Source organism: Scomber japonicus, chromosome 1 (assembly GCF_027409825.1).
Source record: "Scomber japonicus isolate fScoJap1 chromosome 1, fScoJap1.pri, whole genome shotgun sequence".
Taxonomy (NCBI): Eukaryota; Metazoa; Chordata; class Actinopteri; order Scombriformes; family Scombridae; genus Scomber; species Scomber japonicus.
Window position 1 is genome coordinate 41,819,403 of NC_070578.1, and position 26,545 is coordinate 41,845,947.

General features: G+C 39.7%; 3 protein-coding genes across 3 annotated transcripts in view; all 3 read right to left on the reverse strand.

Annotated features, from left to right (window-relative positions):
* LOC128371315 (tripartite motif-containing protein 16-like) overlaps positions 1-5,503 on the reverse strand; it is a 12,891-nt gene extending 7,388 nt beyond the window's left edge. The window contains exons 1-2 of the mRNA XM_053331640.1: positions 5,498-5,503; positions 3,699-5,337 (exon numbers count right to left, since the gene is read on the reverse strand). Of these exons, the coding sequence (XP_053187615.1) occupies positions 3,699-5,337; positions 5,498-5,503 (1,645 nt within the window). The remainder of the gene's footprint in view (positions 1-3,698; positions 5,338-5,497) is intronic.
* A 2,262-nt stretch (positions 5,504-7,765) lies between these two features.
* LOC128371402 (tripartite motif-containing protein 16-like) lies at positions 7,766-9,316 on the reverse strand (the record flags this gene model as incomplete). The annotated part of the gene is made up of 1 exon (XM_053331758.1): positions 7,766-9,316. A coding segment is annotated over exon 1 (1,551 nt), but the record flags the coding sequence as incomplete, so codon positions are not given.
* A 1,441-nt stretch (positions 9,317-10,757) lies between these two features.
* Positions 10,758-12,443, reverse strand: LOC128359519 (tripartite motif-containing protein 16-like). Its single transcript, XM_053320013.1, has one exon. It carries the CDS (start codon positions 12,441-12,443, stop codon positions 10,758-10,760), a length of 1,686 nt encoding a protein of 561 aa, XP_053175988.1.
* Between the last annotated feature and the right edge of the window lie 14,102 nt (positions 12,444-26,545).

Sequence of the window (26,545 nt, forward strand, 5' to 3'; positions counted from 1 at the left end):
CTCCTTCTCCTCCCTCTCCTTTCCTCCTCACCTCCTCTCCTCCTCTACTTCTCCTCCGCCTCCTACTCTCCTCCTCTTCTTCTCCTCTCCTCTCCTCTCCTCTCCTCTCCCTTCCACTTCTCCTCCTCCTCTACTCTCCTCTCCTTCTCCCCCTCGCCCTCCTTTCCTCCTCCTCCTCCCCCTCCTCTCTCCCCCCTCCTCCTCTCTCCCTCCTCCCCCCTCCTCCTCCTCCTCCCCTGACAGCTTCCCCACCACATCGCCATGGCGACTGAAGGGACCACACATGCTCTCTCTCCATGTCCTCCATGCCCGGGTCATTCTTCTTCTTGGCTTTTTTTTCCCTTTTTTTTCTCGGGGGGGGGGGGTGGGGGGGGGGGGGGGGGGGGCGGCGGGTGAGAGTGTTTGCAGCCACAGGTCTTTTCTCTGCAGCAGCTTTTTACCCTCGAGGACTTCCAAACAAATTTCAAGCATGAGAGTAAAAAGCTGTCGAGTGTTATTAGACAATGAAAATGTCTCCGCTTTGTGTTTCAGGTCAAAACGACACAAAACTCTCAACTGTGTCCGAGTTCATCAGCTGAACTTTAGAATATTTTGTCAAGACCTTTTATTAAAGAAGTACTCTGATCCTGAAAAAGTACTAATACACCAAAATACTAAATACTTCATTACAAGTAAAAGTAATTCATTAAAAATCCTCCGACAGTAAAAGTACTGCAGTATTATAGTGATGTAGTATGCAGTATTACAGTAAAAGTACTGCAGTATTATAGTGATGTAGTATGTAGTATTATATTAAAAGTACTGCAGTATTATAGTGATGTAGTATGCAGTATTACAGTAAAAGTACTGCAGTATTATAGTGATGTAGTATGCAGTATTACAGTAAAAGTACTGCAGTATTATAGTGATGTAGTATGTAGTATTATATTAAAAGTACTGCAGTATTATAGTGATGTAGTATGCAGTATTATAGTAAAAGTACTGCAGTATTATGAGTGATGTAGTATGCAGTATTACAGTAAAAGTACTGCAGTATTATAGTGATGTAGTATGCAGTATTACAGTAAAAGTACTGCAGTATTATGAGTGATGTAGTATGCAGTATTACAGTAAAAGTACTGCAGTATTATAGTGATGTAGTATGCAGTATTACAGTAAAAATACTGCAGTATTATGAGTGATGTAGTATGCAGTATTACAGTAAAAGTACTGCAGTATTATAGTGATGTAGTATGTAGTATTACAGTAAAAGTACTGCAGTATTATAGTGATGTATGCAGTATTACAGTAAAAATACTGCAGTATTATAGTGATGTAGTATGCAGTATTACAGTAAAAATACTGCAGTATTATAGTGATGTAGTATGCAGTATTACAGTAAAAGTACTGCAGTATTATAGTGGTGTAGTATGCAGTATTAGAGTAAAAGTACTGCAGTATTATAGTCATGTAGTATGCAGTATTACAGTAAAAGTACTGCAGTATTATAGTGATGTATGCAGTATTAGAGTAAAAGTACTGCAGTATTATAGTCATGTAGTATGCAGTATTACAGTAAAAGTACTGCAGTATTATAGTGATGTAGTATGCAGTATTAGAGTAAAAGTACTGCAGTATTATAGTCATGTAGTATGCAGTATTACAGTAAAAGTACTGCAGTATTATAGTGATGTAGTATGCAGTATTACAGTAAAAGTACTCCAGTATTATGAGTGATGTAGTATGCAGTATTACAGTAAAAGTACTGCAGTATTATGAGTGATGTAGTATGCAGTATTACAGTAAAAGTACTGCAGTATTATAGTGATGTAGTATGCAGTATTACAGTAAAAGTACTGCAGTATTATAGTGATGTAGTATGCAGTATTACAGTAAAAGTACTGCAGTATTATAGTGATGTAGTATGCAGTATTACAGTAAAAGTACTGTAGTATTATAGTGATGTAGTATGCAGTATTACAGTAAAAGTACTGCAGTATTATAGTGATGTAGTATGCAGTATTACAGTAAAAGTACTACAGTATTATAGTGATGTAGTATGCAGTATTACAGTAAAAGTACTGCAGTATTATAGTGATGTAGTATGCAGTATTACAGTAAAAGTACTGCAGTATTATAGTGATGTAGTATGCAGTATTACAGTAAAAGTACTCCAGTATTATGAGTGATGTAGTATGCAGTATTACAGTAAAAGTACTCCAGTATTATAGTGATGTATGCAGTATTACAGTAAAAGTACTGCAGTATTATAGTGATGTAGTATGCAGTATTACAGTAAAAGTACTCCAGTATTATGAGTGATGTAGTATGCAGTATTACAGTAAAAGTACTGCAGTATTATAGTGATGTAGTATGCAGTATTACAGTAAAAGTACTGCAGTATTATGAGTGATGTAGTATGCAGTATTACAGTAAAAGTACTGCAGTATTATAGTGATGTAGTATGCAGTATTACAGTAAAAGTACTCCAGTATTATTCCAGTATTATTCCAGTAAAAGTACTGCAGTATTATGAGTGATGTAGTATGCAGTATTACAGTAAAAGTACTGCAGTATTATAGTGATGTAGTATGCAGTATTACAGTAAAAGTACTGCAGTATTATAGTGATGTAGTATGCAGTATTACAGTAAAAGTACTGCAGTATTATAGTGATGTAGTATGCAGTATTACAGTAAAAGTACTGCAGTATTATAGTGGTGTAGTATGCAGTATTACAGTAAAAGTACTGCAGTATTATAGTGATGTAGTATGCAGTATTACAGTAAAAGTACTGCAGTATTATAGTGATGTAGTATGCAGTATTACAGTAAAAGTACTGCAGTATTATAGTGGTGTAGTATGCAGTATTACAGTAAAAGTACTGCAGTATGATGAGTGATGTAGTATGCAGTATTACAGTAAAAGTACTGCAGTATTATAGTGATGTAGTATGCAGTATTACAGTAAAAGCACTGCAGTATTATAGTGATGTAGTATGCAGTATTACAGTAAAAGCACTGCAGTATTATAGTGATGTAGTATGCAGTATTACAGTAAAAGTACTGCAGTATTATAGTGATGTAGTACAGAAGAAATGAAAGAAACCACTTTGATCACTGTTGATAAAATCATCTTTATTGATTATTGAAGCTCCAGATTGTTGACACATCCAATCAGTAAAGGGTGATCAATGATTTCATGTTCAGATTGACTTCATCCACACAGTCAGTTAGTGTAACCCAGAATGTCAGCTATGTACAAGAACATCATTAATGATTATTATCATGATCATTACAGTTTGATTGAACATTTCTTTATGAATTTACAAAGTGATGAGAACAAAATATCTGTGATGAAGGAAGTTCTGCTGTTTTCTCTGTTTAAGAAACAACAGACACAAATACATCAATACAAACATGAAACTAACATTTAGAACAAAGAGAAGTTCACATTTCCATCTGAAGAAATGTCAGTGAAGGTTAAAAACATGGTGATGAGCAGTGAGAGCCTCCATGGATAAAAACACATAGGAAAAAGTCACATTTAAAGAAACTGATAATATAAACGACACATACATAAAGTAAAATAAAGTGTTGAATATCACTATTAGCGTGTTAGCTGATCTCTGAGCAGCTCAGAAACATGGAGACAAAATCATGAAGAATTACAACATCTGACACATGAAGTCTGAAATGACTTCTGTCTATTTCACTTTACACAACTCAGCTGTGGATCTATAAACCCCAAGTCCAGCATAGAGAGGCTGTGTGAATGTGGTCTGGACTCTGTGGAGGAGAGTCATGGTTTCAGAGATGCTGTAGAAGGACAGAATACCTGCTCTGTGATCCAGGTACACTCCGACTCTGGAGGAACCAGAATGTGAGACATGAGTTTTAACGTTGTTGAAGAAAAATCCATAACCCTTAGTGTAACAACGTAAAGACCAAGATTTGTCATTACATCCAAATCCAGATTCACTTCCAGCTCTGCTGAAATTCTTGTATGCGACTGCTACATCAATTCCTAACCCTCCTCTCCTCTCCACCTCCCAGTAACAACATCCAGTCAGACTCTCTCTACTCAGGACCTGAGGACAATAAGTGAATCTGTCTGTGTGACTAGAATAAGACTGATGTTGTCCCGTATATTCTACTTTTCTGTTCCCCTCAGATAATAACAGCCGTGTGTTTACTGTGTTTGGATCCAGAGTGATTTCACGTGAATATTTTAAGAACTCAGCTCTGGTCTTGGGTTCTGGTTCTGACAGTAAAACGTCCACATTAGTTACTGACCATGAGATGTTTGTCCATTTGTCCCTCAGGATGTCCCGTAGTTTATCTCTGAGCTCTGACACAGCTGCTGTCACATCCTCAAAGTATCTGAGAGGACGGATATTGATGCTGGATGAGTCTGTAGCTTCACTGAGTTGTGACACTGAGGGGTAGTTGTGTAGAAACTGGTTGTGATCCTCTGTGTGTGAGAGCTGCTTCAGTTCAGCGTCTTTCCTCTTCAGCTCAGTGATCTCCTGCTGCAGCTTCTCCTGAAGCTCTTTGACTCGACTCACTTCAGTTTCCTGCTGGGATCTGATCTGCTGCTTCACATCAGAGCTTCTTTTCTGGAGGAGACGGATCAGCTGAGTGAAGATCTTCTCACTGTCCTCCACTGCTTTATCAGCAGAGAGACTGACGGCCTCCACCTCCTGTTGAAGCAGCTTCACATCTTTCTCTCTGTCCTGGATTCTCTGCTGGATGTTTAGTCGACTCACCTCGAGCTCTCTCTGCCTCTCAGTCCTTTCTGCTGCAGCTGGGACTGTGTCGTGGCCTTTATGATCCTCCATAGTGCACAGATAACAGATACACTTCTTATCAGTACGGCAGAATATCTCCATCACCTTATCATGACGAGAGCAGATGTTCTCCTGGAGCTTCTCCGAGGGCTCCACCAGCTTGTGTTTCTTTAATGGAGCTGCATCATAGTGAGGCTGGAGGTGATTCTCACAGTAAGAGGCAGGACAGGTTAGACAGGACTTGAAGGCTTTCAGCTTCCTCCCAGTGCAGACATCACAGGCCACATCTTCAGGTCCAGCATAGCAGTGATCAGCGGGAGCAGCTTGGAGTCCAGTCTTCTTCAGCTGCTCCACTAAAGCTGCTAACATGGTGTTTTTCTTCAGGACAGGCCTCGGTCTGAAGACCTCTCTGCACTGAGGGCAGCTGTAGATCTTCCTCTGATCCTCTCCATCCCAGAATCCTTTAATACAGCTCATGCAGTAGCTGTGTCCACAGGGAAGACCCACCGGATCCTTCAGTAGATCCAGACAGATCGAACAGCTGAGTGTTTCTCGGTCCAGCTGATCTCTCTGCGCCATTTCAGCTCTCAGAGGCAACGACTGTCTGAGTTTCACTTCCTGATGAGTTTTATAAGTTTGAGTTGGGAAACAGGTTTAAACTTTGATCTGATCATGTGATTCAGTCATAAATGCAGCCTGACAGCTCTGTGCTGAGTCACATGTTGGTTACACCCATCTACAACCTGTAAATCTGAAGGGAGAGAACAATGAAATGTGATCTCAAGGTGGAGCTTGTTGTGTTTAATGAACAGGGACGGTTATCAGGACGAGGAGCAGCACTGTGGATTCAAACTGTGTTTCCTCATTTACAGTAAAGTCTCAGATAAAAGCTGCTCAACATTTAACTTTACTGCAACACATTTATATTTCATTCATGTTGTTTGTGTTTAAAATACAAGCAAATAAAACCAAAGTTCATCTTATCCAGAAACTCTGCTGATAAATGTCTGACAGTCACATGATCCTCTGTAGAAAATACTACAGTAAAAGTACTGCAATATTATAGTGATGTAGTATGCAGTATTACAGTAAAAGTACTGCAGTATTATAGTGATGTAGTAAGCAGTATTACAGTAAAAGTACTGCAGTATTATAGTGATGTAGTATGCAGTATTACAGTAAAAGTACTGCAGTATTATAGTGATGTAGTATGCAGTATTACAGTAAAAGTACTGCAGTATTATAGTGATGTAGTATGCAGTATTATAGTAAAAGTACTGCAGTATTATAGTGATGTAGTATGCAGTATTACAGTAAAAGTACTGCAGTATTATAGTGATGTAGTATGCAGTATTATAGTAAAAGTACTGCAGTATTATAGTGATGTAGTATGCAGTATTACAGTAAAAGTACTGCAGTATTATAGTGATGTAGTATGCAGTATTACAGTAAAAGTACTGCAGTATTATGAGTGATGTAGTATGCAGTATTACAGTAAAAGTACTGCAGTATTATAGTGATGTAGTATGCATGCAGTATTATAGTGATGTAGTATGCATGCAGTATTACAGTAAAAGTACTGCAGTATTATGGGTGATGTAGTATGCAGTATTACAGTAAAAGTACTGCAGTATTATAGTGATGTAGTATGCAGTATTACAGTAAAATTACTACAGTATTATGAGTGATGTAGTATGCAGTACTACAGTAAATGTACTGCAGTATTATGAGTGATGTAGTATGCAGTACTACAGTAAAAGTACTGCAGTATTATGAGTGATGTAGTATGCAGTATTACAGTAAAAGTACTGCAGTATTATGGGTGATGTAGTATGCAGTATTACAGTAAAAGTACTGCAGTATTATGGGTGATGTAGTATGCAGTATTACAGTAAAAGTACTGCAGTATTATGAGTGATGTAGTATGCAGTATTACAGTAAAAGCACTGCAGTATTATGAGTGATGTAGTATGCAGTATTACAGTAAAAGTACTGCAGTATTATAGTGATGTAGTATGCAGTATTACAGTAAAAGTACTGCAGTATTATGAGTGATGTAGTATGCAGTACTACAGTAAAAGTACTGCAGTATTATAGTGATGTAGTATGCAGTATTACAGTAAAAGTACTGCAGTATTATAGTGATGTAGTATGCAGTATTACAGTAAAAGTACTGCAGTATTATAGTGATGTAGTATGCAGTATTACAGTAAAAGTACTGCAGTATTATAGTGATGTAGTACAGAAGAAATGAAAGAAAACACTTTGATCAATGTTGATAAAATCATCTTTATTGATTATTGAAGCTTCAGATTGTTGACACATCCAATCAGTAAAGGGTGATCAATGATTTCATGTTCAGATTGACTTCATCCACACAGTCAGTTAGTGTAACCCAGAATGTCAGCTATGTACAAGAACATCATTAATGATTATTATCATGATCATTACAGTTTGATTGAACATTTCTTTATGAATTTACAAAGTGATGAGAACAAAATATCTGTGATGAAGGAAGTTCTGCTGTTTTCTCTGTTTAAGAAACAACAGACACAAATACATCAATACAAACATGAAACTAACATTTAGAACAAAGAGAAGTTCACATTTTCATCTGAAGAAATGTCAGTGAAGGTTAAAAACATGGTGATGAGCAGTGAGAGCCTCCATGGATAAAAACACATAGGAAAAAGTCACATTGAAAGAAACTGATAATATAAACGACACATATATAAAGTTAAAATAAAGTGTTGAATATCCCTATTATCACGTCATCTGATCTCTGAGCAGCTCAGAAACATGGAGACAAAAACATGAAGAATTACAACATCTGACACATGAAGTCTGAAATGACTTCTGTCTATTTCACTTAATACAACTCAGCTGTGCCTGCAACTACCCAAAGTCCAGCATAGAGAGGCTGGGTGAATGTGGTCTGGACTCTATGGAGGAGAGTCATGGTGGTCGGGACTCTGTGGAGGAGAGTCATGGTTTCAGAGACGCTGTAGAAGGACAGAATACCTGCTCTGTGATCCAGGTACACTCCGACTCTGGAGGAAACAGGACCTGAGACAGGAGTATTAATGTTGTCGAACCAAAATGAATAACTGTTTGTGTAACAAGTTAAAGCCCAAGATTTGTCATTACGTCCAAATAGAGATTCATTTCCTGCTCTGCTGATATTCTTGTATGCGGCCGCTACATAAACTGCTTCTCCGCTCCACTCCACCTCCCAGTAACAACGTCCAGTCAGACTCTCTCTACTCAGGACCTGACACCTATCCGTGAATCTGTCTGTGTGACTAGAATAAGACTGATGTTGTCCTGTCCATCCTACTTTTCTTTTCCCCTTAGATAATAACAATGTTGTGTTTACTGTGTTTGGATCCAGAGTGATTTCACGTGAATATTTTAAGAACTCAGCTCTGGTCTTGGGTTCTGGTTCTGACTGTAAAATGTCCACGTCAGTCACTGCCAGTGAGATGTTTGTCCATTTGTCCCTCAGGATGTCCTGTAGTAGATCTCTGAGCTCTGACACAGCTGCTGTCACATCCTCAAAGTGTCTGAGAGGACGGATATTGATGCTGGATGAGTCTGTAGGTTCACTGAGTTGTGACACTGAGGGGTAGTTGTGTAGAAACTGGTTGTGATCCTCTGTGTGTGAGAGCTGCTTCAGTTCAGCGTCTTTCCTCTTCAGCTCAGTGATCTCCTGCTGCAGCTTCTCCTGAAGCTCTTTGACTCCACTCACTTCAGTTTCCTGCTGGGATCTGATCTGCTGCTTCACATCAGAGCTTCTTTTCTGGAGGAGACGGATCAGCTGAGTGAAGATCTTCTCACTGTCCTCCACTGCTTTATCAGCAGAGCGACTGACGGCCTTCACCTCCTGTTGAAGCAGCTTCACATCTTTCTCTCTGTCCTGGATTCTCTGCTGGATGTTTAGTCGACTCACCTCGAGCTCTCTCTGCCTCTCAGTCCTTTCTGCTGCAGCGGGGACTGTGTCGTGGCCTTTATGATCCTCCATAGTGCACAGATAACAGATACTCTTCTTATCAGTGCGGCAGAATATCTTCATCACTTCATCATGACGAGAGCAGATGTTCTCCTGGAGCTCCTCCGAGGGCTCGACCAGCTTGTGTTTCTTTAATTTGGTTGATTCAAAGTGAGGCTGGAGGTGATTCTCACAGTAAGAAATCAGACACGTCAGACAGGACTTGAAGGCTTTCAGCTTCCTCCCAGTGCAGACATCACAGGCCACATCTTCAGGTCCAGCATAGCAGTGATCAGCAGGAGCAGCTTGGAGTCCAGTCTTCTTCAGCTGCTCCACTAAAGCTGCTAACATGGTGTTTTTCTTCAGGACAGGCCTCGGTGTGAAGGCCTCTCTGCACTGAGGGCAGCTGTAGATCTTCATCTGATCCTCTCCATCCCAGAATCCTTTAATACAGCTCATACAGTAGCTGTGTCCACAGGGAAGACCCACCGGATCCTTCAGTAGATCCAGACAGATCACACAGCTGATTGAGTCTCGGTCCAGCTGATCTCTCTGCGCCATTTCAGCTCCCCGCAACGACTGTCTGAGCTTCATTTCCTGATGAGTTTTATAAGTTTGAGTTCTGATCTGATAAGGAAACAGGTTTAAACTTTGATCTAATCATATGATTCAGTCATAAATGCAGCCTGACAGGTCTGTGCTGTGTCACATATTGGTTACACCCATCTACAAGCTGTAAATCTGAAGGGAGAGAACAATGAAATCTGGTCCCAGAGTGGAGCCTGTTGTGTTAAAAGAACAGGGACGGTTATCAGGACGAGGAGCCGCACTGTGGATTCAAACTGTGTTTCCTCATTTACAGTAAAGTCTCAGATAAAAGCTGCTCAACATTTAACTTTACTGCAATACATTTATATTTGAATCATGTTGTTTGTGTTTGAAATACAAGCAAATAAAACCAAAGTTCATCTTATCCAGAAACTCTGCTGATAAATGTCTGACAGTCACATGATCCTCTGTAGAAAATATTACAGTAAAAGTACTGCAGTATTATAGTGATGTAGTATGCAGTATTACAGTAAAAGTACTGCAGTATTATGAGTGATGTAGTATGCAGTATTACAGTAAAAGTACTGCAGTATTATAGTGATGTAGTATGCAGTATTACAGTAAAAGTACTGCAGTATTATAGTGATGTAGTATGCAGTATTACAGTATTACAGTAAAAGTACTGCAGTATTATAGTGATGTAGTATGCAGTATTACAATAAAAGTACTGCAGTATTATAGTGATGTAGTATGCAGTATTACAGTAAAAGTACTGCAGTATTATAGTGATGTAGTATGCAGTATTACAGTAAAAGTACTGCAGTATTATAGTGATGTAGTACAGAAGAAATGAAAGAAAACACTTTGATCACTGTTGATAAAATCATCTTTATTGATTATTGAAGCTTCAGATTGTTGACACATCCAATCAGTAAAGTGTGATCAATGATTTCATGTTCAGATTGACTTCATCCACACAGTCAGTTAGTGTAACCCAGAATGTCAGCTATGTACAAGAACATCATTAATGATTATTATCATGATCATTACAGTTTGATTGAACATTTCTTTATGAATTTACAAAGTGATGAGAACAAAATATCTGTGATGAAGGACGGTGGCTGTTTTCTCTGTTTCAGAAACAACAGACACAAATACATCAATACAAACATGAAACTAACATTTAGAACAAAGAGAAGTTCACATTTTCATCTAAAGAAATGTCAGTGAAGGTTAAAAACATGGTGATGAGCAGTGAGAGCCTCCATGGATAAAAACACACAGGAAAAAGTCACATTTAAAGAAACTGATCATATAAACGACACATACATAAAGTTAAAATAAAGTGAATATCCCTATTAGTGTTAGCTGATCTCTGAGCAGCTCAGAAACATGGAGACAAAAACATGAAGAATTACAACATCTGACACATGAAGTCTGAAATGACTTCTGTCTATTTTAGTTTACACAACTCAGCTGTGCCTGCAACTACCCAAAGTCCTGCATAGAGAGGCTGAGTGAATGTGGTCTGGACTCTGTGGAGGAGAGTCATGGTTTTAGAGACTCTGTAGAAGGACAGAATACCTGCTTTGTGATCCAGGTACACTCCGACTCTGGAGGAATCAGGACCTGAGACGGGAGTTTTAATGTTGTTGAACCAAAATCCATAACTGTCAGTGTAACAACGTAAAGACCAAGATTTGTCATTACGTCCAAATACAGATTCATCTCCTGCTCTGCTGATATTCTTGTATGCGACTGCTACATAAACTCCTGAAACGTATCTCATTAATCCTGACCCTCTTCCTCTCCACTCCACCTCCCAGTAACAACGTCCAGTCAGACTCTCTCTACTCAGGACCTGACACTTATCAGTGAATCTGTCTGGATGACTAGAATAAATCTGTTGTTGCATCGTATATCCTACTTTTCTGTTCCCCTCAGATAATAACAGCTGTGTGTTTACTGTGTTTGGATCCAGAGTGATTTCACGTGAATATTTTAAGAACTCAGCTCTGGTCTTGGGTTCTGGTTCTGACAGTAAAACGTCCACATTAGTTACTGACCATGAGATGTTTGTCCATTTGTCCCTCAGGATGTCCTGTAGTTTATCTCTGAGCTCTGACACAGCTGCTGTCACATCCTCAAAGTATCTCAGAGGACGGATATTGATGCTGGATGAGTCTGTAGGTTCACTGAGTTGTGACACTGAGGGGTAGTTGTGTAGAAACTGGTTGTGATCCTCTGTGTGTGAGAGCTGCTTCAGTTCAGCGTCTTTCGTCTTCAGCTCAGTGATCTCCTGCTGCAGCTTCTCCTGAAGCTCTTTGACTCGACTCACTTCAGTTTCCTGCTGGGATCTGATCTGCTGCTTCATATCAGAGCTTCTTTTCTGGAGGAGACGGATCAGCTGAGTGAAGATCTTCTCACTATCCTCCACGGCTTTATCAGCAGAGCGACTGAAGACCTCCACCTCCTGTTGAAGCAGCTTCACATCTTTCTCTCTGTCCTGGATTCTCTGCTGGATGTTTAGTCGACTCACCTCGAGCTCTCTCTGCCTCTCAGTCCTTTCTGCTGCAGCTGGGACTGTGTCGTGGCCTTTATGATCCTCCATAGTGCACAGATAACAGATAGACTTCTTATCTGTACGGCAGAATATCTCCATCACCTTATCATGATGAGAGCAGATGTTCTCCTGGAGCTTCTTGGAGGGGTCGACCAGCTTGTGTTTCTTTAATGGAGCTGCATCATAGTGAGGCTGGAGGTGATTCTCACAGTACGAGGCAGGACAGGTCAGACAGGACTTGAAGGCTTTCAGCTTCCTCCCAGTGCAGACATCACAGGCCACATCTTCAGGTCCAGCATAGCAGTGATCAGTAGGAGCAGCTTGGAGTCCAGTCTTCTTCAGCTGCTCCACTAAAGCTGCTAACATGGTGTTTTTCTTCAGGACAGGCCTCGGTGTGAAGGCCTCTCTGCACTGAGGGCAGCTGTAGATCTTCCTCTGATCCTCTCCATCCCAGAATCCTTTAATACAGCTCATACAGTAGCTGTGTCCACAGGTAGTAGTCACTGGATCCTTCAGTAGATCCAGACAGATCGCACAGCTGAGTGTTTCTCGGTCCAGCTGATCTCTCTGCGCCATTTCAGCTCTCAGAGGCAACGACTGACTGAGCTTCATTTCCTGATAAATTGTATAAGTTTGAGTTCTGATAAGGGAAACAGGTTTGAACTTTGATCTGATCATGTGATTCAGTCATAAATGCAGCTTGACAGCTCTGTGCTGCGTCATATGTTGGTTACATCCATCTACAAACTGTAGATCTGAAGGGAGAGAACAATGAAATGTGATCTCAAGGTGGAGCTTGTTGTGTTTAAAGAACAGGGACGGTTATCAGGATGAGGAGCCGCACTGTGGATTCAAACTGTGTTTCCTCATTTACAGTAAAGTCTCAGATAAAAGCTGCTCAACATTTAACTTTACTGCAACACATTTATATTTCATTCATGTTGTTTGTGTTTGAAATACAAGCAAATAAAACCAAAGTTCATCTTATCCAGAAACTCTGCTGATAAATATCTGACAGTCACATGATCCTCTGTAGAAACTATTACAGTAAAAGTACTGCAGTATTATGAGTGATGTAGTATGCAGTATTACAGTAAACGTAGTGATGTATTATTATATATGAAATCATTAGATTATTAATAGTGAAGCATCAACATTACTGTTGTAGCTGCTGGAGGTGGAGCTAGCTTACACTACTTTATATACAGTTAGCTCAACCTGTACTATAGTAAAGTACAGTACCTCAGACTGTACTACAGTAAAGTACTTAGTTACTTTATTAATCAGCTGTTTCTTTCTTCTTTCAGCAGTCTGTTTGTTTCTCTGCAGCTTTTCGTCCTAATTGGAGTCTGAAGCAGATTAATTAGTTCTTAGCTAACGGGCACAAACATCCCAAAACAAACTTCTTTACACTGTAACTGTGAGTGTGTTCAAAGCTGCAGCAGCAAATTATTCTACTGACTGAAGAGAATTTGTTTAGCCGAGAAATTAAAAGTGAAATATTCAGCTTACTGCAACTAAAGACACACTAATGAATGAAAGAGAAAAGAAGCTCATCAACGTTAACCTGATTTCTTTAAATAGAGACAGAAAAAGTGTTCAGTATGGAAGCCCAAAGCTGACTGAAGTAATGATTAAAAACAATAAAATACTTACATGTGTATTGTCACATTTAAATAAAGATAGGAAAACATAATTCAAATTAAATATTAAGTAAAATATTGTAATTACTTTGATCTCAAGCGCCTCCTTCAGGTCAAACACAACATTTAATTTCATCCAATAACTGGAAACTAACGAGCTTTACTTCCTCTTTACTGTGTCTCTATTCCACACAGCAGACTAATTATTCGCAGTGTATTTTAATCTGTATAGTTTATTGTTTGTTTTAAAGAAATCAACACACAACCCAGCTTTATATCTGCAGGAAATAAACCAAACTTCAGAAAGACTTTTGTTAAAAACCAACAAAAAAAGCAGCAAAATGTCAACAGATGTTTTTTTGTTCAGTGTTCATGGAGTTCATATTTAATGTTTAGTTTGGTTTATTTATGTAACAAAATAAAATACATAGGCAGAAAAATATAACAAAATATAAATAACCGCAATTTTATAGATAAACAACTAAAATCATGTTGAAGTTGAAGTGAGTAACTTTTATAGTCCTCATTTTCCTTTGTGCAATGCATTGTGGGAGAATCACGTTGATCAACATCACTTTTTTTTTAATGAACAGCTTTTAATCTGAATTCAAACTGACTCTGAATTAGTGTCGTTCTTATTTTTATTCCCAATTTTTTTTAACAATATTTTAGTTTTTATGACTGAAGTTCCCCTGAAACTTTTATTATCTTAATGAATGTGTAAAGTGAATTAAGAACATTTTCTTCTAAACACAAATAAAAAAGGTGTAAAAAGCATTTGAACCATTTAGATTTGAATTGTGGAGCTAGGATTAGCATAAACCCGCCCCTGCTGCTGTAGAGGTATAAATGCATTCAGCACACACTACTACTACTACAGTCTACAGTTAGCCAGTTAGCTGAGTTAGCCGCCGAGCTAGCTGCTGAGCTAGCAGCCAAGTTAGCCGCAGAAAGCTCTCAGACGTAGTGTCCATGTTTCTGGTAGAGGTGGTGACTTTGATTGACAGGTGACACTTGGTAGGGGGCGGGGCTTCAGCAGACTCGGAGGCCATGCCCACAGCGTTTGGTAGCAGAGACAGAGGCTGATTTTTACACAACTTTGAAGCCTAATTTCATATATTTGGCGATTTTTTTTAATCATTCAAATTTGGCAGGGTGGTTAACAACAGACTTTTCTGTGGTATGTCAAACTCAGAACACATATTTATTCTGACTTTACACAGACTTTAAGATAACTAGATCTGGTTTAACAGTTTATGAGGCGTAAACGTTTAAATTATAACCAAATTCTGTGTTAGACTTTTTAGCCAACTTCACTCAAAATCATCAGCACAAGTTTTACACATATTTTTAGGAATCATGATCAATTGGCCTCATTTAAATTAAATTATAGCTAATTTCTGAGTTAAGGCTAAAGACTATATACCCAACATCACCAATAAAGTCAGATTCTTTTCCTTGTTTTCCAAAATCATGACGACAAATATACAAAACACAGTCAACATATTATCTAAAGAACCTTTAAGTTTGTTAAACTGGACTCATAGCTGATTTCACTTCAACCTGAAACATGACTTTTTCATTTTATGTTGCATATCAAAGTGAAAAAATTATCATTTATGGTTCCTCCCTGGTCTAAAGGGTCAAACACACAGCTGATTGAAACACTGAACAAGCTGATGTGACAGTTTGGGGAAAGATGAACTGCAGAGATATATCTTCTAAAACAATCTGTTCTTCATTCATCTTCGCCTCCTTTCTCTCCCAAACACAACAGACTGAGAGGAAACTGACACTCTGTTACGCCTCGCTTCGCCTCCGACTGACTGACAACGGGGAGGGGGGGAATAAATCGGCTCGCCTCCCGCCTCACAATCATTCTTAAAAGTTAAACAGCCATAAAAAGCTGCAGGAACTCTGACCTTCACGATGTAACCGAGCAGGAAAAGCCAATGATGTGTACAAGGCCTCGGCTGATTATGATAAAATATGTCTCAGCGTCACCAGAAGATAACTCCACGTCTGTCCCGCTGACAGATACGAGCTCCTCGCTACCTTAATAACAGAAACACTCAAATGTTTCAGTGGCGGGTGTAAAGCATGCGGGAGGGGTTGGAGGCAGGGGGGGGGGGGGGGGGTTGAAGGCGGGGGGGGGTTGGAGGCGGCTCAAAGTAAGATGGAGCGTGTGAAGCTGCCGAGGATTTAAACCAGCTGATCCTCCTTTCCTTGCTTCCTTCTCTCCTTACTTCCTTGCTCTTTTCCTCCCTCCCTCCTCCCTCCCTTCCTTCTTTCCTCCTTTCCTTCCTTTCTACCTTCTTAACTCCTTTCCTTCCTCCCTTCCTTCTCTCCTTTCTAACTTCCTCTTTTCCTCCCTCCCTCCTTACTCCTTTACTTCTGACAGATACAAGCGTGCTACCTTAATAACAGAAAGACTAAAATGTTTCAGTGGCGGATATAAAGCGGGAGGGGTTGGAGGAAGATTGGGGGGGTTGAGTGGCTCAAAGTAAGATGGACCACGTGAAGCTGCCGAGGATTTAAACCAGCTGATCCTCCTTTCCTTGCTTCCTTCTCTCCTTACTTCCTTGCTCTTTTCCTCCCTCCCTCCCTCCCTCCCTTCCTTCTTTCCTCCTTTCCTTCCTTTCTACCTTCTTAACTCCTTTCCTTCCTCCCTTCCTTCTCTCCTTACTAACTTCCTCTTTTCCTCCCTCCCTCCTCACTCCTTTACTTCTGACAGATACGAGCTCGCTACGTTAATAACAGAAACACTCAAATGTTTCAGTGGCGGGTATAAAGCGGGAGGGGTTGAAAGCGGGGGAGGGGTTGGAGGCGGGAGGGGTTGCTCAAAGTAAGATGGACCGCGTGAAGCTGCTGAGGATTTAAACCAGCTGATCCAGAGGTAAGTGCCATAACATCCAAACCTCAGACACACCAGAGCTGTTTCATGATCTCATTTTTGTTTTTTTCCATCATGTAAAAGTCTTTGTACAACCTGATGATGTCATAAAGTGCATTTTCCCAAGAATGTTATAATTAATATTGGGACATTATTACATTATCAGGTTCTGCAAAAATAAAGTTAACCCAATAATATACATTTTTTATTGAGTTATGAGGGAGGGAAGAACGACAGACAGAAGGGAGGGAGGAAAGGAAAGAAGGAAGGAAGGAAGAAAAGAAGGGAGGAAGGAAAGGAAAGAAGGAAGGACGGAAGGAAAGAAAGAAGGGAGGAAGGAAAGGAAAGAAGGAAGGAAAGAGGGAGGGAGGGAGGGAGGGAAGAACGACAGACAGAAGGGAGGAAGGAAAGGAAGGAAGGAGGGAAGGAAAGAAGGCCAGAAGGAATGGAGGAAGGAAAGGAAGGAAGGAAAGGAAAGAAGGAAGGAAGGAAGGAAGGAAGGAAGGGAAGAACGAAGGAACAGTCAAAACAGACAGGGTCAGAACCGGTCTGCTGAGGGGTCCAATCCGGCCCACTTTCCTTCCTTCCTTTCTTCCCTCTTTTCATCCCTCTTTCCTTCCTTCTGTCCTTCCTCCCTTTCTTCCCTCCATCCTTCCTTCCATGTGTCCTTCCTTTCTTTCTTCCATCCTTCATTCTGTCCGTCCATCATAACTTCCCTCCCTCCTTCCTTGCATCTTTCTTTCCTGTCTCTTTTTCGTTCCTTCCTTTTTTCATCACTCCTTCCTTCCTTCCTTCCTTCTGTCCTTCGTCCCTTTCTTCCCTCCTTCCTTCTGTCCTTCCATCTGTCCTTCGTCCCTTTCTTTCCTTCCTGTCTTCTTTTCGTTCCTTTTATCCTTCCATCCATCTTTCCTTACTTTCTTTCTCATGTTCTTCTGTCCTTCCTCCCTCCTTCCTTCCATCTTTCTTTCCTGTCTCCTTTCCATTCCCTCCATCTTTTTAGTGATCCGGCCCACATGGAATCGAATTGCTCTGTATGTGACCCTTGAATGAAAATGAGTTTGACACCTCTGGTTTAAAGGTTTATCTCCTCTGAGAGGGGTTTTGGGTGGTTTTTGTATCACAAGCTCAGCGGGAATAAAAAAGAACAAAAATGTAGATTTAAAAAGCTGTTTTCAAGTTTTGTGTTGGTAAATTTGACAGTGTGCCCATCATCCCCCCCCACACACACACCCCCACCTCCCCCGCTCGCCTCCTTTCAGCCGGGGAATATTTGGCTGGTAGCGAGCGTCTCATGGGACGCCTCTTTAAAGACGTGGACGCTGCTGCTGCTGCTGTTGCTGGAGCTGCTTTAGTCTCCGGCTCTGTTTTATTCACTTTACACAGTCGGCTCCCTCTTTGTGCTCATTAAATATTTAATGGGGGGTTTAAGCGTTTGCTGGGATTAGCCGGGGGTCTCCAGGGAGCCGCTGCATTGTTTCTCTGCACGGCTGCTAGTTTACAGTCTGTCTGGTTAAACACACTTCTGCTGGTGTTTAGTTTATACTGTAAAAATGACAAAATGACACAATCACGAAATCACATGGACTTAAAAACGACGAGTGTGACTAAAACTGTTGGATTTTTTCAGTGTGGTGTTGATGGACACGTTTTCCCACAATGCAACAGAAAAAAGGAAATCGTGGAAGAAATGTGAAACTATAAATCAGAGCTCCTTATGAAGATTTACAGGATTTTGAGGAGGATAAAGGGCTTTTGTTGGTTAACTGAGCTTCTATACCAGGATTATATGTTTGTCTTTGTTTAGTTTCTGTTTTATTTTGAAATATTTTCTCCTTGTGCTCCTGTTGTCTTTACTTCCTGTGTTTTCCCGCCTTGGTTGATGACACCAGGTGTTTCTAATGTCACTCACCTGTGTCCTGTTTGTAATTATCACCTTCTGTATTTAAGCTCAGGTTTCTGTTCAGTATCTGTTTGAGCTGCTTTGTCTGTCTTTCACTGCTTTTTAGTTGTTATTTTTTGCATATTGTGAATAAAGACCTTTTACTGGTGTTAAAGGAAGTGAGACAGCAGATAAGATTGCAAAAAGTAACAACATTGATTTAACAGTCAGCATAAGCAAACAGAAACTAAGGGCTTTATTAACCCTCCTGTTGTCCTCGGGTCGAGGAAGGAAGGAAGGAAGGAAGGAAGGAAAATGTAGGAAGGAACAGTCAAAAGAGAGACGGGATCAATTTGACCCGGGAGGACGACAGGAGGGTTAAACAGAGATTAACAGGAAGGTGACGAAAGCACTGAGAGGAAAAGATGACGGGACAATGTTTACAGAATCAAATGAAAGTGAAGGAAATGAGGTGTGCAGAAAGAAACTGGAGAGACTCAGATTTAGACATAAAGGATTAAAGAATACATTATTCTTAATATAACAGGAAAGCATGATACAGACAGATGTGAATATTGTGGAAAAGCAGTAAAACATGATTCACTGTGAGACGTATGAGGAAGATAGAAGATAAGATTTAATAGATGTTTTACAAAAAATGCTTTATTCCATTATCTCAGAATACAGTTTAAACTTCAAGAAGAAGCAGCAGAAGACTAAAGACCATTATTTCATCAGTCTTTCTTTCTGTCTTTACATTTGAGTTCACCTGCTCCGCTCATCCGTTGTTACAGGACGCAAGTAGGTTCTTAGGTTCTTATCAATGTTCTAGGGGTTCCTAAGAAGGTTCTCCATGTCTTTAATGAGGTTCCATGTGTGTTCAAGAGGTTTTAAAGTCAGTGTAAAGTAAGAATAAATATGTGTTCTGAGTTTGACATACCACAGAAAAGTGTGTTGTTAACCACCCTGCCAAATTTGAATTATTAAAAAAATCACCAAATATATGAAATTAGGCTTCAAAGTTGTGTAAAAATCAGCCTCTTTCTCTGCTCCCAAACGCTGAAGCCCCGCCCCCTACCAAGTGTCACCTGTCAATCAAAGTCACCACCTCTACCAGAAACATGGACGCTACGTCTGAGAGCTTTCTGCTGCTAGCTTAGCTGCTAGCTCAGCGGCTAAATCAGCTAACTGGCTAACTGTAGACTATATTTCCGTCCTGTCTTCTTTTCCTACTTACTTTCTCCCTTCTTTCTTGTCTTCTCTTTTTTCCATCCATTTGTCTTTCTTCCCTTTCTTCCACCTTTTGTTCCTGTCTTCTTTTCCTTCCTTCCTTCCTTCCTTCCTTCTTTCCTACATCAGATCAAATTGTGCTGTATGTGGCCCTTGGATGAGTAAACATGGATGATATTGTAGAGTTGTATTGTTGTAGAGTAATAAATAGATGATATTGTTGAAGCTGTCTCTTCAGTCTCGTCCTCCTGTGTTATTTGAGATGATTTTGGAACAAAGCTCCTCTGCCGTTCCTCAGAGTGTCTCAGAGAGCCTGAAGTCTCCGTCTGTCCTTGTCTTTGGCGGGTTGGGCTGTTTACATGTGTGGACGTGAACCCAGTTTAACATGTGACTGGCAGTCCTGCTGTCTTTGTAGTGGCAGCGCTCTATAAACTGACACCCTGAGGCGTGGGGGGCCGCGGGCCGTTGGTATTGGGGGACTGCGGGGGCCACGCCTCCCAGCGTCCATATGCTCGGGATACCAAGTCAAACACGGCTCTCTGTTCTTGGCTCATTAAGACGTTCGACATTTGGCAGGAGACGGTTCAGTGTTTTCCTGACCTATTTTTCAGTATCGAGGCTTTTCAGCAGAATCTGCTCCATGTGTTAATAACGAATAACTAACTATGCATTATTTACATACCATACCATACGGAGAAGTACAAGCTCATATTAATATGTTTATACTTTTTAAACTAACAGACGACGTTAAACTGTCTGTCCAATCATGTCTGTTTGTTGTGTTTGAGCTTTACAGTAGTGAGTCTGTCTCAAACCTTTACACGTTTCTATAAAAGCATCTTACAAACAAACAACACCAACCTAAAGCATCACCACGTACCTCTACATTCCTCCTCCACAGATTTTAGATATTACATTTTAAAAGAACTAGACATTAGGCAAGGCAGTTTTATTTATATAGCGAATTTCATACACAATGGCAACTCAATGTGCTTTACATAAAACAGAAAAACATGTAATTTGAGAAACAGTAAAACATACAATTAACCCCCCCCCCATAACAAAAACAACTAGAATAGAGCATTAAATATAAGATTGCAGCATAAAATAATGATTAGCTTTAAAATCATTAAAAGGACATAGAGTGCAAATGAAAGATTAAAATGTAAAGTGCTTTAAAAGATCTCAATCATAAGCTCAGGAGAAGAGAAATGTTTTTAACCTGGATTTAAAAATGAATCAGTTCTGCTGGTAGTTTGATCCAGTTGTGTAAAAGCTGCTTCATCATGTTTAGTTTGAACTCTGGGCTCAACTATCTGACCTGAGTCAGTAGATCTCAGAGCTCTGGGCTCAACTATCTGACCTGAGTCAGTAGATCTCAGAGCTCTGGGCTCAACTATCTGACCTGAGTCAGTAGATCTCAGAGCTCTGGGCTCAACTATCTGACCTGAGTCAGTAGATCTCAGAGCTCTGGGCTCAACTATCTGACCTGAGTCAGTAGATCTCAGAGCTCTGGGCTCAACTATCTGACCTGAGTCAGTAGTTCTCAGAGCGATTGACAGTATTAATAATGTCAATCGTTGGGTTTAATGCTGATCTAACAAACATAACATCACAAACTTGTAGTAAATCTCTGGTTTCAGTCAGATGGTCACCTCAACGTTCCTGAGATTCATCAGCATCATTTAAGCCCCTGAAACGCCAGTATGAGGCGACCTGTTTCACTTTATCTGCTGACTCTATAATTCTCATTTAGTGGATTCATTGTTTGGTTTATAAAATGTTCATCTGCTAAAACCCTAAAACCTTTAGGCCAAGTCTACACGTACCAAAACCATCTTTTCCCCTTCCGTGTTCCCTGGCATCGTTTCAAGAATATTTGCGTACAAACGGATCCATCTCAACACGACTCAACACGCTACTTCATATTCCAGCCTATAGGCGGCGCTGTTTCAGTTTCAGAAATTCACCAAAAACGGAGAGGAAGAGGCTATAAGAGGGATATAAGAGGTGGAAGGCTAAGCTCGAGGGGTGTGGCAATGACATCATCGAAACGCAGGTATGCGTCTTCACCATCCAAACGAACACTCAAGGGCTGCGTCACCCTGGGACCAGGTTTCAGAAAGCTTCGTTTTCAGGCGTATACAGTATTCGTTTGGACGATTGGCCAAAACGATGCAAAAAAACTGCATTTGAACCAAAAAGCGTCTCCGTGTGGATGATGGCCCCTTAGTTTAAGTTTCTATAAAACCCTCTCCAGGATTTCTCCAGCCTCTTACAAAAATCCACCAACCTAGAGCATCACCACGGACTTCTACATTCCTCCTCCACAGATTTTAGATATTACATTTAAAAAAGTCAGAACTAGACATTTATGTATTAATACTGTCAAACATTGGGTTTAATGCTGATCTAACAAACATAACATTATAAACTTGTAGTAAATCTCCAGTTTCTGAGCTGCTGTTTGGACCATAGGCGCAAACAACAGTCAGGATCCGGCCCCCCACCCGAAGGCGGAGGGAGGCTACCCTCTCATCTACCGGGGTAAACTCCAACATACAGGCACCAAGCCGGGGGGCGATAAGTATTGACACTCCTGCCCGGCGCCTCTCACCAGTGGCAACTCCAGAGTGGAAGAGAGTCCAACCCCTCTGGAGGAGACTGGTTCCAGACTGGTTCCAGACTGGTTCCAGAGCCCTTGCTGTGCGTTGAGGTGAGGCCGACCACCAGCTCAGGCTCCTTTCCCACCAGAGAGGTGACGTTCCACGTCCCTAGAGCTAGCTTCTGCAGCCGAGGGTCGGACCGCCAAGGTCCCCGCCTTCGGCTGCCGCCCAGCTCACACTGCACCCGACCCCTTAGGCCCCTCCCACTGGTGGTGGGTCTGTGGGAGCGGGGTGCCATGTCCCTTATTCGGGCTGTGCCTGGCCGGGCCCCATGGACGAAGGCCCGTATATAAACCATCAATATGAGTAGTTTCTCAATAATTGGTTAATTTTCTAACAATGGACTGAATGTTGCTGCTGTACTAAAGTGACATCAGTGTATCTGTGTTAAAGGAGCTGAAACATTTAGATATAATTAATATAAATATCAATTAGTTTGGTTTATGAGAGAAATAAAACATTATTCAGTGTCTCTACTTCAGTTTTTACAACAAGATTAAAGATAAATTTGGTTTTAATTAAGTTTAAACAAAGTTAAAGAAAAAGTATCAGCGTCATTCATTTTAATTTCAATAAAAACAATATTTAGTCATCTTTTCTCCTCCGTAGTAAAGAGACGGAAACTGGAAGACTGGAACAAGTTAGATGTTGATTTTTGAGACATAATCTTTTAGTTTTCTCAGATTTTTGGGCCTTTTTGTTCCAGCTGATAAACGACTTCCAGCGTTTCTGTGAATGTTTGAAATAAAACCAACAAACAGCCGTCAGAGTTTCTGTTTTACCTTCAAACCAAAAACCAACAAGAGTGTGTGTGTATTATTATTAGTGTGTGTGTGTGTGTGTGAGTGTGTGTGTGTGTGTGTGTATTATTATTAATGGTGATAATAATAACTGCTCCTCTTCTTCTTCTCTGCTTTTATCACCCTGCAGGGACGTTTACACGCCGGCCGCCTCCTGATTGGTCGAGGAGATAATCCCGAGATGAATCCTCCGCGTGCCCTTCACAGTTGTCATAGCAAGACCATAAACAGCATTTATAACAATCTGAGGGGGGGGGTAGGGTTAGAGGAGGGGGGGCTCTGCTTAGCATGCAGAACAGATTAAGATGGGACGGCTTAGAGCTGCGGCGGCTTCATGCGTGACTGACAGACGGACTCATGGGAAATGTTCCATCGCTGCTCGTTTACCGACGACAGGAAACGAGGAGGGGGTGATGGGAGGGGTTGGGGGGCAGTGGGAACAGGAAGGAGACTAAACATTAGTATTATTTATCTATTGTTATTGTTATAGGATGTTGGACATGTTTGTTTTCTTTATTATTTGTAACATTTTTCACAAATTTGACATAAAAATACATTAAAATATACATAAATTATATCATCTGTATAATTTTCAGTTTTCAGTTTCTGTTCAGTTATTTAACTTTTTTAATAACATAACTTTATTATTTTTTGTGATCAAATGTTTTTTATTGAACAAGAATACAAGTTACAAGCAAAAAACATGATTAATAGACAATAGACAGACAACTAAACAATAGAACATAATAATAGTGACAACCTCAAAAACCAAACCAAAACCACATAAAAATAATAATAATAATATAAATTACTTAATTAATTAAGATAACTTTATTATTTTTAAGTAAAATGATGTAAAATGTCAAATTTTTTGTGTTTTCTGAAATATCTGTAATTCCTTTTTCTTTTTTTTAGATTTTTTAACATAAATATGGAGCCACGAGAAAACAGGAAGAAGACTTAACATTATTATTATTATTATAAGATTTTGGACATGATGTAAAAATGCTTCCTAAATATTTGTTTTCTTAACTTTTCTCATTAATTTTCCACCATTAACAGAAATATATTAAAATATACATAAATTATATAAACTGTATATATTGTTTTATTTAACTGTTCAGTTTAAATGACATAACTTTATTATTATTATTAAGTAAAATCATTACAGGATGTTTGAGTTGCCGTAAAATGTCACATTTTTTTGTGTTTTCTGAAATATTTTGTAATTTCCTTTTTCTTTATTAGATGTTTGAACATAAATATGGAGCCACAGTAAAATATTTGTACAAACTGATTTAAAGATGAAGCAAAGTGACGACTGAAATATAAAATCAGTGAATATCAGAAACAGAAACAGTCCCACGAGGCCTCGTTTCCTTCGTCGGGTTAAACGCCGCCAGAGGATCCAGAACAGGTACAATTAATCATAATTAAAGTGGAGAGAGACACACACACACACACACACACACACACACACACACACCCCTCCCTCCTCTTTGTTCTGCCGTCAGTCTGATGGACTCTCTGAGGTGAAATAAAGACGTTTAATCTCAGTCAGCTGATCTCTGACAGTCTGACTCTTCATGTGACGTTTGTTCAATAAAAGACAGCAAACATTAAATATATCAGAAATATAAACATCATTAAAATCAGTTAAAACATCAGATAATTAACGTTCAGCTCGTTAATCAGTTAAATTAAACCACTGAGGAAAAATATTCATGTTCAAGTTCAAGTTTTCTTTGAAGTTCGTCAATTTAGGAAGAATCTGTTCATGAAGAGAATCTGTGAAGCTTTGAGACACATTCAGGTTTCATGTGATAAATCCTTGTTTTATATCTTTATATTGATTTATAATCCGCTTCCTGTTCTGTCTGATCACACACAGCTCTGTTATTAACTTTCATAAATAAAGCTTATGCAGCCATTCAAACAGCTGATCACTGACTCAGAACAGGAAGTCGAGGACAATCAGTCATTAAGCTGCTAAATGATGAAGATGATGAAAAGAAAACTATGATATGATCAGAGCTCCAAAATACAAGTTTCTTCTTCTGTCCTTCCTTTTGCCTGTCTTTCCTTCTTCCCTTCTTATTTCCTTCCTTCCCTCCCTCCCTCCATCTTTTTAATGATCCGGCCCACATCAGATCAAATTGGTCTGGATTAGTCGTTACTGAAAAAAGACGTCATATTAGAGTAAGTAAAGTACTTATCGGCATCACTGCATGTGAATAAAGAGTATTTTTGAATTTTTAGATAAAAATTAGTCAAACACTCAACAACCAGTCTACCAGGTGCACAAAAATGTTTTAAAAAGTTAGAATATTTCCATTTCCATCAGTTTTTAACATCCCTCATGGCTCTCCGGACATTAACCATCAACCTGAACCATAGACTGTCTGATCTGAACACAGAATAAAGAACTTTTCCGTCTATTTTTCAGCTGTAATTTAAAAGTAAACAGATTTTTTTTGTCTGCTGACTGTTTTCTTTACGGAGCCGTCAGCAGACAGTCAGCAAACAAAGGACAAAGAAGCGATTAAGTGCAGTAATAAAAGCTGGAGTATCATAACATGCTACATTAAATATCTATCAGGCTCCATAAATTACCAGCAAGCAGCTTCTCAAGCAGTTTGTTGACTGGCGGAGCAGCAGTTTCTACTTTTATTAACACTATATGGAAGCCCACTCAGGCCAAAATAAATAAATATGTGAGTAGAAACCATCATGATTGTGTTATTATCTCCTAATTGTGGTTAATTGTTTCATAATTATATCTCATCTCCTGTAATTATGAATTTAGTCTCCATCCAAAAACGATTAGTTAGAAACAGATTAATTATCACATCAGAGACTTTCAGAGAGAGAGAGACAAGAGAGAGGACACCATGAAGTAAAAACATTAATACAGAAAATATTCAGCTTTATTTTGCTCAAATTAATTAAACCTGCTTTTAATCATCTTCTCTGTAGATATTTGATACTTTTAATGTTGTAAATACAGTTACTATTAAACATTTAGACTGATGTTTTTATGAGAATATTGAATGTAAATAAAAATCTGCATCAATTGTTTAACTCTAGATTCAAAGTTTGTATTTTTCTCCATTTATTAACTTCTGTAAAGCCTCCCCCGTAGACGGCTCCTCTAGCTGTAGCGCTATGCTTTGAAGTGGCCTCCTGCAGTAAACCTACCGCGCTGATGGAAAGTAAGAGAGCTACTGGACTTTTGAACGGCTTGTTTAACTTTAAAACACTTCCAGACGCTTCAGTTGACAAGTCAAAAGTAAAATGCAACCTGTGTCAAACGGAGTTTAACTACCACCGGAGTACGTGGAGTTTGAGTTAGCACCTCCACGCTAAACACCCAGGTGCAGCCAAGCCAGCCTCAGCTCCACCAAAGGACCATTTTGGAGTGTGGGAGTCGCAGCAGAGCCGTGATTGATTCCCAGTTAAGACACTCTGGTAAGAAATGCTTTACATTATGGGCTTAAAACTGCCTTCAAATGGAAAATAACAGGATTTTAAACATGCTATTCAAAATGCCATTAATCGTGATTAACT